The sequence below is a fragment of the Sturnus vulgaris genome, chromosome 2 (genome assembly GCF_052056855.1).
Source record: "Sturnus vulgaris isolate bStuVul1 chromosome 2, bStuVul1.hap1, whole genome shotgun sequence".
Lineage (NCBI taxonomy): Eukaryota > Metazoa > Chordata > Aves > Passeriformes > Sturnidae > Sturnus > Sturnus vulgaris.
In genome coordinates, this window is record NC_142244.1 from 58,839,821 (window position 1) to 58,853,817 (window position 13,997).

The window sequence follows — 13,997 nt, forward strand, 5'->3', positions numbered from 1 at the left end:
TTTTTAAAATAATTTCCATTTACCAGCTTTGCAATATTAATTACATTCTGTTGGAAACTTTAATTTCAAGTAGTGGCATATAATCTCTCTAAGTTTCACTACTTTATGCTATACCGGGCTTTCAAACTTGTGGCTTGTCAGCACCTCAAACAGGAGAAGCTGACAACTCTCAGGTGATGCACTATCCATTTTAACTTCGGGGTTGAACATTTTAGTCTTCTTGTGAGGCACTGGGCAAACACAGAGCTGTCACCTGGACCACGGCACACCGAGGCAAAACATCTTTATAACACCTGTGTGAGAGACTTTCTGGGCTGTGAGTCCACATTGCCAGCTCATGTCCAATTTTTTATCTACCAATATTCTCAAGTCCTTCTCTACCAGACTGTTCTCAGTCACCTGGTTTGCACTGATATTGGGGATTGCCCTGCCCCAGGTGCAGGACCTTGCATATTATCATACATTTATGTGTTCTACAGAAGACATATTACAGAACAAACTTATACAAAATTATAAACTAAAGTAACACCGACCCTAAACCTTAATGATCACTGGTACTTTTCACAAAGCTGCCTCAGTTCCAGCTTTCTGCCAGGGCCAGTAGGGGAGGAACTAAGCAGCAGAGTCCATAAGCACTCTTCATGCTTTCCTGTCGGGATCATCACAGCATTCAAGGTACAAGGTTAGCTCAGAAAAAACTTCCCATTTCAATCTCAGGTATGGATAAAGCACATCAGCCCTATAACAGTTGCACTGTACTATTCAACAAACATACAGCCAGATTTGAGTTGTAATACTCTTTTTGCTAGTGCAGAGGCATTTGTGTTGAGTCCCAATGGTGGTACTGGCTTAGTGTACAATGCAAAATTTTCAATGCAGTATCACAGATGCCAACATGACAGTGATTGAATCCCAGGGAAATGTCCTGTCTGCAAACAAAGGAGGCAACAGTCTAGCAAAAACATCATAACAAACTTCAGGAATTATGCAATTATTGTATATCAGGTTCAGTTAAAAAATGTATTTCATTAAAAAGCACAAAGCAGCTTGCAAATTTCAAACTCAATGACGACTTGAAAGGAAGGAATACTTCCAGGATTTACACATCACTAGAATTGACATTTAAGCCATATATTCTGTTGATAAAATACCATTTCAAAGAGAAACCACCTCATTCTCTCACAGTCATGTCAGTCTTGCAATGGTAACTGAATTAAAATAGCAGCATATATTTTTCTTAAGGCCATAAACAGACATATCTGTACTTCAATGAAGGCATGGAAAGAACGAAGAATTTGCAAACCATTGTTTTGATATGAAATTGTTAAATTTGTGCATGCACATGAATATCCCTAAGAAATACTTCAGGCAGTGGTCCTTTGTATTAATTTCTGCTTCTTTCAAGCTGTGGGAAGTAAGTCTGTAGAAGAGCTTTTGTGAAAAATATTATTGAAAACGATTTGCATTTGATTTGAAGTATAAATAAGACTCCTATGATTTTAAAGTTCCTTCACTGTATTTGCAGCTTCAATATAATTTGTTGGCCTTTGATACTGGCAACTCCATTTTTTCTATGCAGATGATTCAAGAGGAAAAAAAAAGTGAATTTAAGTAGATTAGATGAGTGAATTTCAAAGAATTTTACATTACATCTCTTGCTTAAACCAAAAGAAATTGATTTACTGTTCTTTTCCATTTTATGGCATTAATTTGAATTCAAGTCCTAAGCCTTTTTAAAAGCATCCCAGACTCAAGCATTAGCAGGTGGCTGCACAATATCCTCTCTTTTGAAAAACATTTTAGGATTGTGCCTGAGTACTAAGTGATTGTTGCAGCGCTTCAGTATCTTGTATTAATATCTGAGGCACTTGGAGAATGAGAGAGTCTTCCATAAAATGCAATGCTGTGATTAATTTCGAAAGCTGGCATCTTTTCCACCCACAGAGCCTTAGAGGAGCATAGGAGATACCTCCACTGCTTTCCCCCATGGTGTAGCTGTTCCTATGGCACTCTAGGACTTCAGCTCCCACTTATTTTGTCATGTTTTCAGGAATTAAATCACCCACTGATCACAGAGAAACCCAGTTTGATAAGCACTGGAATCCTACAGACAGACATTCCTTCAAAAAAGAACCAGAAACAGAGGATGGACAGTTTGTCATCTATGAATTTCTTTGAACTTGATGACATCCCAAGTAACAGGTGCTATTTGGAGGGACATGGGCACCCTGCCACCTTTCAGTTTCACCGTTGTTTCAGTGCCTTCTTGTAGCTTCATAAATTTCAGAAATGTTTTGATAAGCTAGGCAATCAATACATCAGCAACAGAACTTGCCATCTGATGATTCTAATCTTTGATTCTACACCAGGTAACTTTTAGTACTCAATGATATCATAGAATTTTTGGAGCTCCTTTTCAGTAGGGAACTGTTGGATGATACCAGTCTACTGATCTGTTACAAACTCCAAATATGATCAGGAGTATGTGAACAAAGTGGCTTAAAAATAGAAGATGTGCTATGGTGCTGACATTCGACATATTGTGAAAATTTGAGCTTGTCAGGCTGCTAGTTGCCAAAGCAGTTTAGCAGAACCCAGAACACTGGCAGTACTCAACATGACTATAGCATTTGGAATGGTGGCCAGAAAGAGATCAATGAGCTTCAGTGTGCTCTGCAATAGAGAAAATGCTGACATCGATGAAGAAATAAGCTTTTTTATTTACATCAGTAACACCAGATCAGTCATGGTAGTTAAAACTGAACTCTCAGATTTTCACCCACTACAGTGTGACAGTTACAGATGGAAAAGAGGATGAAAAGGAATGTGCTACCCTGGGAAGAGGAAGGATGTTCCTACATACTAAACAAGTCCCTCACTGAAATCTGGAAAGAGCCTTAGCAGCAGAGACATGTTTGTAATTATTGTTGCCCTGGTAAACAGTAAGGCCAAAACACCTCCAGAATGGTACAACACCAAGGACTCTGGTATCAAGAGAAGGAATCAATGCCACTGACATTAAGGTTTACTAGAATTGCAAATATCCAGAATTTCTGGTGCTGAGCACTGGTACTGAGTGAAGCTTTTCTCCAGCCTGAAGAAGCTGGCTACGACTGAAGTCTGAACATACTCCAGGATGACTATTTTTAGCCTCACTGCTTTCAGCAGATAGAAAGGAAATGGATGCTATTTTGCTAATTACCATAAAGGCAAAGTAGATATATTCTTAAATGCAGTGCCTCTGTTTCATGAACTTAGTCTCAAAAAACACCCAGGACAATGAGAACGCTCCAATTAGAACTACTGATTTCCTTCTGCAAGGTATAAGGAAAAATTCATGGAGTATTTGACATAAACTCCTCTTAAATATTCATATCAAAGCATCTCTTTTTTCTGAAAATGACCCTCATGCTAAGCTTCTATCAACAACACACCTTTCTAAAAAGGCACAGAACACATTCACTATGCTCTCTATTCAGAAGCTATTTCAGTTCCAGAGAAATGCAGAGGAATCTGGACACAATCTTGGGCAACCAGTTCTAGGTGGCCCTGATTGAGCAGGGGTGTTTGAACCAGATGAACTTCCAGAGGTCCCTTCCCACCTCAACCATTCTGTGATTCTGTGACTCTCACCTGGAAATCTTGATATTTAAATAATAGAAAGAAGGCAAATTTCATGCCATGCTTTAATGAAGCCATTTTAAGTTAAAACAAAAGGAGAATTGTAAGTCAGCCACCAAAGCCCACTTTTTTATCCTCTCTCCAGGCTTTTACAAAAAAAACCGGAAACTGAGATCCAGTGATCAGATCAATGGTCTCTCCAAAAATTTAAGGAAGTATCAGTTTCCATAACCAATATAATTCATACACTAGAAAGTGTATTAAAAAAAAGAAGAAAGGAATGTCTTATGTCTCTCCCCCCATCCATAACTCCCTCAGATTAGCACATATACACTTGGCTACTAGAAACTGAAGACAACAACCGGGTAAAAAGAACATATTAACCTTCTGCATCCAGCTGCAGATTTAAGAGAAACACAATAAAATACCTGCTGCATTACCAACAGCAGGCTATACCGTTTATATTAGCTGGAAGCAGCAACCAAAATTACAACCTTTTTCATATCACTGAACAAAAAAGCATGGTAATATAAAGACCTATTAAAATCCAGTCTCAGAACACCACTTGTAAGAACAACAAGAAACGACAGACAAAATGAAAAGGACAAGAGACAGTGAAAAGAGTCTAAGATCACAAACAAATAAAGAGCAAACAAACAAAAGCAACACTCCTGACCACTGCAACAAAGAACAACCAATTCTCCATGCTGCTGAGCTCATCTCACTTAAACCTTGTTTTTCTTACTTGCTTCTCTCCACTACTCTGTTAAAAAATGTGAAAAATGGATCAAAAATGGACACAGACACTGAAGTACTAGTGTGTCTGTTACATTGCAGTCCAGTTGTTCACAATTAGAGTGCTATTTGCTTGATTTGTTAAAAACTGGTGGCTGTCCAGGAACACAAGAATAATATAAAATACATATCTTAACAGTACAGCTTAACCTATATGAACATGATCAACATTAATTTTCTACAAACTGCACATAACTCTTCTGGAAAAACTGTGATTGGAAATACTCTAGCATATGAAAAAAAAAAAAAAATTGTACTCGATGAGTAACTCAAAATATCCCACGAATGTGTTTCTGTACTATGCTGAATCTTACTTCAAGCCAGAGAAACTGATCTTTGATACTTGAAAAATCAAGGTCGCATTGACTGACAGGCAGATGCAATCTCAGCCCTGCATAAAAATGGCTTCCCACCTCAAACAAACCGGGCAGCATTTGTGCAGCACGTCAGCCTTTGTGGAAAATGCACAGATGTATGCATACATATGTATTTTGAAACGGAATTCATAGCCAACTAAGCATATCTATAAGAATATATAGGAATGGCATGGTGGTCAAATGACTCACTTTCTTCTGCTAGTAGGAAGTATTTGTGGGGGGAAAAAAAAAAAGGAAAAAAACCCAAAACAACCCCAACCAAAAAAAAACCCAAACTCCTGGCATAATGCTCATTTTCTGCAATATACTGAACTGTCAGTCAGTCAATACTCTCTCAGTACTTTAGAAAAGGTGAGCAACTCATCAGCACTGATTTAATTTCAATTGCTTGACTTAGAACACCAAGCTTCAGGACTTCTAGAAGCCTTCATAATATGGTTGTAAAGAAATGTGACTTTTCAAATGTGGAAGTTTATTAATTATTCTAGAATGTTTTACAACCCATTACTCCTAAAAGTCTATTATGCACGTTTCTTCCAGCAGCTTTTTCTAAGGACTTTCATTATATTCTCTGTAGAAAACTCTTATAAAAAAAAGTGAGAAGATACACAAAATTCTTGCAGCCTTGTTACAAGCTGTCATACTGGCAATCACTATTTTCACTAATGACACTTCAAGATGTATTTTTAAATTATTTAAGAGAGCTATAGGGACTACCAGCCTTGGGATACTAGCAGTGTTAAATGTTGGCTCTTCTAGGCTTTTGGTAATCCTAGCATTCCTTTTTCTTCACTTGGTATACGGTTTGTGAGATTTCAGTAATTCGGATTAGATATAGTCAAACCAGAGTATTCCAAAACTCATTGTGAAAGGTCGCCAGCATTTAAGCATTACATTTAAGAATGAAACAAGAGCACTGAATTAATCCTTTTTTGCCATTTTTCACTGTTGCAGAAGTGCTAACAAACACTTCACACAATTCATCAACTGCTTGAGCTGCACTTCACATGTGCCTTCAAAACCTGCTCTGAGAACTGTGAGCCTGGTGCCCAGCAACATCCGTGCAGAGGACCTGGACCTTTCTGTAGCTACTCAACTTGGCAATGTCAGTCTGAATTGGAACTTTGCAGAAGTCACTCTCAGAGATTTTTTTCTTCTTAACTTCACCTTAAAACAAAACGTATGAGATACTGACGTGCTCCAAATACTTTCGAAAATATTTTTTTTCTGTGAGAAAATGGAGAAGCAGAAATGGGAAAGGGGGACTGAGAAAGAACTGGGGAAGAAGAGAGTTTGCTGTGATCAGAGAGATGAAGAGAATGGACGTGAGGATCAGTGCAAGGATGAAAACAGGTAATATAGCAAAAAGAATCTGAGATGCTTATAACTGGCATGATGGTATTTAAAAAACAGAAGAAAGCAAATTTGATGCCATGCTGTAATGAAGCCTTTTAAAGGTAAAATAGAAGGAGAATCCTAAGTCAGACACCAAAGCCTACTTTTTTTATCCTCTGTCTCCAGGCATTTACAAAAATAAGAAGCCTGAGATCTAGTGATCAGATTAATGCTGTCTCCCAAAATTTAAGAAAGTATCAGTTTCCATAACCAATATAATTCATATGCTAGAAAGTGTATTATAAAAAACAGAAGAAAGGAATGTCTTATACCTCTTTCTTTTCCCCCCTGCACAACCCCATACTTCCATTTTCCCTCATTTGAGAAGAGCAAACACCCCTGAGGAGTATCAAAATATTATTCTGATCTCCTCTCAAATCATCTGGAGCCTGAAGGGATCTTGAATGTCTGGGGAACTCCTCTCTTCCTGTGCCTCATGTTTCCCAGTGCAGAGAAGCTGCTGGAAGATCTCTCCTTTGGGGGGGAATGGGGTGGGGGGGGGGTCATTAATCCAAGGTGGTTAAACAGTGGGATCATGAAATTAAAATCTCTTAAGCCTCAGAAAGACAAAATTGTGGCACAGATAATGCATATTCATGGTGGAAAGTTGATTACAGTAAGAAAATACTCTGGTTCATGTGGGACTGCCTAGGGAGGATATGGAGCAGCCTGACAGAAGGGAAAAGCAACAACCTACCTGGATGACACAGATGATAGGGGCATAAACCTGGTGCAAATACAGTGTGCTGCACAGTGAGCCACGTGTGTGACCCCCACCTGTGACATACACACTGCTACCACAGTTGACATGTGCCCCCACTGTCTGACAGGCTCCATGGGGCAAGAAGGGAACTATAATAGAGTAGTGTAGGCACAGTATTTTCTGTGACACTGCACAGCAAAGCTGTCTGCTGTTAGGAATGGTCGGCCTACCTTTTTCTCCACACAGTCCAAATATTTTTAAATGGGATCATGAGATCCACTCCCACAAGACAGAAATCGTGACAGGTGCTTGGAAACCACGTAATATTTTCCAGCTAGCCTCAATAACTGCAAATGTAAAACCAATCATTAAGGTGCTATGAAGAAGAAATACACTGCTAATAAAAATTTTGTAGGAAGTTCAATAGCACTAAGCTTTACTAGTGCAGTATAGTGGGAGTTTCATGGTATTTGTCCCTCTTCTAGAATGTGAAGTTCAGAAAAATTGAAAAAATTTAAATCAATCTGCCAGCAACAAAACTTGCAAAATGGAACACCAAGTGAAGGTCATACAACCTCTGTTTTACCTTAGTTAGGGAATAGTTATCCCTAGACACACATTTGTACCTTGTATTCAACAGGTTGCGAACCTCAGCCATCTCCATTCTTCCTGTAATCAAATCAATATCTGGGGGAAAAAACCCTTCTCACTACTGTCACCAGTTCCTGTAGTTTCATCATCCATCCTTAAACCCACATGTCACACTTATCTCCCACTAAACTGCTGGCAAGCCCATCATGACACCATCGCTTCATCCTCAAGCTGAAACTCTACAGGGCAGCAAGGAAACCAATGCCACACCACATATCCATCAGCTGATCCCCTTGACCCAGATGCAGATGGCAAAATAGACAGGATCCATATCTGCATTCAATACCAGGAAGTATATAATCCTTTTTGGTTACTGCCAGCTCTCAGAAAAAAGTGATTACAGATTTTGAGAGTGCGCAGCTTCCTCTTCTAGATCTTAAACGTTTGAAGCAACAGCATGTATCTTTTAATTTTATTTCCTTCTCAACTCAACTTAGTATTATAGCACTCAAAGCCTACACAATAGACTTGCTGTTTTATCAATATTATAAATTCCACCTTTGAGGAGTCTCTCTCATATAAAGCACAAGAATAAACAGAAAAATGAACAAAATGGTTTAATATAACACAGCTCTATAATGTATGTGTTTTATCTTTCATGCTGTCACCTATTTTTATGTACAGACTGTAGCATGTTGAGGGTGGGAGAGCATAAAGGGAGTGAAAAGTTAGATCCTACTACTCAAATTCTAGAAACAGTATTTGGATATAAACCAATTCCTTCTGAGGCTGTGACTGCTAGAAGTGCTAAATCTCATGCTGATTCTCAACAGAACAGACTTTTTTTTTTTTTAACTTCTTGGTAGAAGGCAAAAGATCTTTAGCAACATGCAAAGTTAGAAAGTAGGAATACATAGCCTGACAATTTTTCTAGAGGAAGAAAAAAACAACAGTACCATTGTTTTCACCTGTCACTGTTTTCAGAGACAAAATCTGCTTTTGTGTTTGTAATTCTGTTGCTCCTGTAGGAGTAGAACATGACAGAATTGAAGACCAGGAGGGACTGCATCCATGCATGCATGACAGAAAATAGAACACTGAAAAATTCAAAGTTTGGGTAGTACTTAATTAAAGCTATCAGTTCTGTTTCTGCCTCCTTCTGTGGCCTTACCAGAAGATGTTTATCTGATCAACTATGTACAAAATGCAAAAAAGCACTTGGATCAGGACACCTGTGATTACAACAATTATGAAGCATTTACATTCTATATTCATGCATATTTAAAACTGCCAGATTGAAATGAGTCCTTTTCTATAATATTACATTTGCCTCATACTCCATTTCTTGCTGATGACAAAAACCACGATGGCAATCACAGAACGCCGTCTGAAATGAAGCTGTTCACTGCTCAGGAACAAACTTATGGTACTAATCTGCCAATAGCTAGAACATAAAATGTCAAAACTGTATGAATTCAGTAAGGAATACTGGAGTCATTTAGATGACAGAGAAGGTTAATAAAATACAAGATACTGAAAATGTATATGATACATAGAAACCAGATCAGGCATTGGAGAAAAAATGTCACTTTGCATTTTCTGTGTTTCTTTTGACAATTGTAAAACGAGTCATGGATGATTCTCTTCCTGAAATTTTCTGCTTTGAATTTTTCTGTTTGCAACAAACTCACATTATAAAAGGGTGATCTAATGAAAACCCACATGCCTAAGATATATAAAGATGCACTTCATATAAGGCACAATTCAATCCCAAATCTGATTACTAGAGAACATCATCAAGTTAATTACCCATAAAATATTTGATTCACATGGTAAATTCTAGAGGTATTTGCTTAAATTTTCAGAAAATGATCCTGCTAAATGTGTGTGTTGTGTTTCCCATGCCACTTCTGGTATTTTCAGTCACTACCTTTTCTAAGAAGCATGTCAGTTTAGGTCCAGCACTTCTCCAGAAACTCCTTCCTATTTTGGACATTTTAAATGTCTTTTCAGAGATCCTTTTTGTCTAGCACAGCACAGTGTAAAGTGGAATTAAACTTGGGTGATCCACAGAAAATCACACTCAAGAAGTGCTTGCGGAGCAGACCAATGTAATCCCTTAAGTCCTCAGGAAATTCAGCTTCAATCACATTTGAATACAGTCATATGTTCAGATATGTAAAGGTCCATGTGCTCTATTAAGAGATTTGCATATGATGGGATGCAGAAGTCTGCATCATCCCACCAGACAAAATCAGAGGGAGATACAACTCCCACAGAAGCCTTAACTCCCTCCCTACAGTAAATCCACCCCAAAAGCAAGATCAATTCTGATTTTGTGTAAATCTGGTGTAAGACCATGATAATACTGAAATCACCCTTCCCTAGTAAAGCAATAATAAAAACACCAAAGTCAGATATCATATATCATTTGTAAGGAAGGACTCCTACCTTTTCAGCTTCATATAATTTTCACTAGCTGCAGGTCTGCATTCAGCACGTTGCACCACTATTCCTTCCAAGGCAAGTTTATCTAGAATGAAAAGAAAACAAAGTAAAACTGGACATTAAAAATAAGATCCACCAAGATGGTCAACATTTGAATTATTTTTCACTAATTAAGAATTTACTAAATATAACATAATTTTAAGTTCTCAAATCAAGTTCTAAATTCTCTGCTATTTAGACACCAAATAAAGAAGCAGAAAAATGTGTTTGTATAGCTGGTATACCCTAGACTTCCTTGTTTTGCATACTAAAAATGAATCACAGAGATCAAATTTTAAATAAGACTTTGCAACTCCTTTCTCTAGATATTGCACTCAGATTATTATCTAGGAACTGTTTTCTGTAAATGGGCAATTAATACAATCAATGACTACGAAAAAAATAATCTACAAAGAGAACCCGATAATCTGAGTATCCAAAATTAGTGGAAGATAAAACAAAAGCTAATTTTGTCCTTATTCTCAGGAAAAGAGTACTACATATTCCTCTTGTTACAATTTTTTTTTAAAGTACACTAAAGGAACACAATGCAAAAAATATATGGTAACAGGGAAAAGAAGTAAAAGCCTTCAGTTAGTAATCTAGGACACCACATACATGTATTTAGGTAGAACTCCTCTCTGTACATTCAAGTCTGTGATGCAGTCACTTAGTTACCCTACATGACCACCTTCTGCCTAAAGCAATGATGACTAACAGAGCAGTACCAGCCTACACCATAAAGGTAGGTAAACCCAAAAATTAAAGCAACTTGATGCAGAAATGAAGAGAGAAGTGGTGGTGGGCAAACTTCTTCACTTCTACCATGATGTTCTGGTGCATAATGTGTGGATGTGGAAGGAGCGCATGTCCATTTATTCATCTCTCTGGGCATAGCCAGTGCAATATGTGTTAAACAAACACCTCTGGAAGAGCCTTGCATTACAAGAAAGGATGAGTTTTAAAGGCTTGATTAGCTCTTAGTATTAAAATGTCCTTCCAAAGGCACTACACTGTCACTGTCACCTTCTGCTGGCAATGTCACAGAAGATGACAGAAATGCTTAGAAATACTGATGCCCAAGTAACCCAAGGCGCTTTGACACTGCTGGGTTTCCTATTATCTTATAGACTGAAATATTAATACATCTGCACATCTAAATCTGCTCTCCCTGAATAATGTCAGAAGCAATTACTTAGACATCATGTATTTTAAAATTATTTAATCTAAAATTGCTTGGATTTATTCAAACTAAATCTTTGAAAGCAGTAAGAATGCCATATTTTTTCAGATAGGTTTGAATGAAACAGAGAAAATTTGTTTTAAAACACTTGTAATTTTGTGGATTCCCAGGTTAATGGTCAAAAGAGACAACTTGAAAAATGTGCCTGACTTACCACATATCATGAACAGAAAAATTTTATGGTCTTTCTTCTTTACAGAACCTAGTAACTCATTTGTGGCTAAAATGGTACTAATATTGCTGCTTAATTTTTAATAAGAATTTGGCTTCAGCTTCTAGAAGTTGGTTATAATGACTTTCTATACTATAATGAGCCTTTCAGTACCTGGTGTTTTCTCTCTTTGAAAGTATTTATAAATTGTAATCAAGTTGCTTTTCAATCATCTTTTCAATAAAAGCCAATTTAAGCTCATGCATTACATCATCACAAGACATTTTTGCCATACTTAAATCAGTCTGGGGTTTCTTATTTGCATCTTGTTCAATTTCGAAATGATATTTTAAGATTACAGAGACCAGAAACCAGACATAATACTACTGTACTGATTTTATGAAAACCATATATGGAAGTAAAATAACAGATACAGGAGCTGGAATTTCTCTCCCCTCACTTAAGCCACTTGAAGGTTATTCAGCAGAATCTATGAATTCAGCTGAGAGAGAGAGGAAGGAAAACTGTCAGGAAAAAAATGGTCCCATCTCTTTTAGAATTCAATTATTTTCCGGTGGTTTTTTGTTGTAGGGTTTATTTTGGAGGAGAGAGCACATGGTGTCTGTGTCCCACGACTGCTTCATCCTAAAACTGGGTTAAGATCAATTGGTCTCTAAAAACCAAGTTCTGGAAGTTTGTGGAGTTGACTATTACTAAAACAACCATTTTGAGTCTTAGCTCTAAGCCTCACATTTTACCTATGTGCTCTGTATTGCCTAGGTGTATAATCGTCTTTGGCTTGGTGAAAATGCATTGTCTTTAAAACAGATTCTGTGAATTAAGCAATCCCAGTCACACCGTGACAGTCCTGTCATAGTTATTCACTGTTTGACCAGCATTTGTGCCAATCACGACACATTGTATAAGCAGTGATTCTCACCACTCTCCTTCTTGCTAATCCTGGAGGAAGCCATTCAAACTGCAACTCAACTGCCTTCCTACTCATAATTCCTTTCTGCTAACTGTCAGCTAGTTTTTAATCTTGTTCTGTGCTTGCTTTGGTTTTTTTTTAGCTATAAATCAAAATGTCACAAGGATCTAGACTATGTGCAATAGGAAATGTTAAGCAGGCTGCAAATGTGCTGTTGCTTTAAACTCACAATCTTCAAAATAAACAAAATTAGGTTTGACCAGAAAAACTTTACATAAAGCCATGTTTGCTAGCATTCATTACATTTCCAATCTTATCTATCTCTTGAACTCCATAACAATTTTTCTGCTCATTTCTATGGTATAGGTTTCAAGGCTAGCTAACCTATATTCATCTGAACCATCTAACCCAACTGCCTGAACACTGACATGTCACTATCAATCTCCCTGCACCTTGCACAATTTTCAAATTATTTTTAAGTTTTAAGGATCAGGATCAGTAAAGCAGAGTTCCCACCCACCAACTATTTAGGAACTGAACATGCCAATTAAACATGTTTATCCATAATATTACTACAGAATCACATAATGGTTTGAGTTAGAAAGGACCTTAAAAATCATTCAGTTCCAACCCCCTTGTCATGGTCAGGAACATCTTCCACTACACCACGTTGCTCAAAGCCCCAACCAACCTAGCCTTGAACATTGTCAGGGTTCAGGAATCCACAACTTTTCTGGTATCTCATCTTTGATGTCTTGGCTAATACCCTCTTTTAATTACCACTAATTCAGATTTGACTTTTGCAGTCAAAGCCAGACAAAATGTTCCAATCATTTCATGTACAAGGCTGTGCATGGTCTTCCAAACACCGCATTGCAGCTAAACTTGTCTGCTGTCTCAGGACATCCACTGTCCAAAAGGCTTATGTCCCACTTTCCCTGGACCCTCTTAGGGATTTTAACACAACTTTAGAAGCTAGCAGAATACATAATGATCAAAGACACACACAAACGTCCGGATGCAAGACTGTAGTGTGGGAGCACAGTTTTTATTCCCTTTGCAGCCTAATTAGTCTTCATTCACCAAACTCAAATTCAGACATGAGTCTGTCTTCAACTGTTGCAGAGATGCAATGAAAAGATACCCAAAATGCTACACACCTGCCTTGATATTTCCACAGTCACATCAGTCTAGAAGGTAATGGATGAATGAGGCATGAAAGTGGTAGTTCCCTGTTAAAAACACCTACTCAAAGTAGATAGTACAAAATAAATACATAGATCTGAAAGATTAGCTAAGATCAGTGATGAGAAGGGAAAATAGCACATTTTCCCAAAAATCTATCACTCTCAGTTGGCCAACATGTGTTGGCAGGTACAAAGTACCTGCTTAGTGCAGTTCCAGACAGGCTCCTCCACAGAATCCATAGATTCATTATTAGCTGCCAAATGTGTGCTCACCCTGACCTCCCTGCCTGAATGCCTTGGTGCCAGTTCATAAAGCAATTTCAACTATTTACTCAGTGAGATGATAGATATGCTGGGGAGACACAGATTCCAGCTTGGAATTCTGCTGACAATCATTATCAAAGAACAGAATATGGTAGAAACATTTAAGCCAATGTTAATAAACAGGCAGGAGAGAAACTTACTGGAGTTATGCAGCAGATGATCTGATAGGGGTTGGATTGTTGTAGTTTTTAG

At 37.7% G+C, this 13,997-nt stretch overlaps 1 protein-coding gene across 1 annotated transcript in view; it reads right to left on the minus strand.

Moving 5' to 3' along the window:
• GTF2F2 (general transcription factor IIF subunit 2) overlaps positions 1–13,997 on the minus strand; it is an 80,092-nt gene that overhangs the window by 32,064 nt on the left and 34,031 nt on the right. Inside the window, exon 6 of the mRNA XM_014895405.2 lies at positions 9,934–10,015. Within this exon, the coding sequence (XP_014750891.1) occupies positions 9,934–10,015 (82 nt within the window). The remainder of the gene's footprint in view (positions 1–9,933; positions 10,016–13,997) is intronic.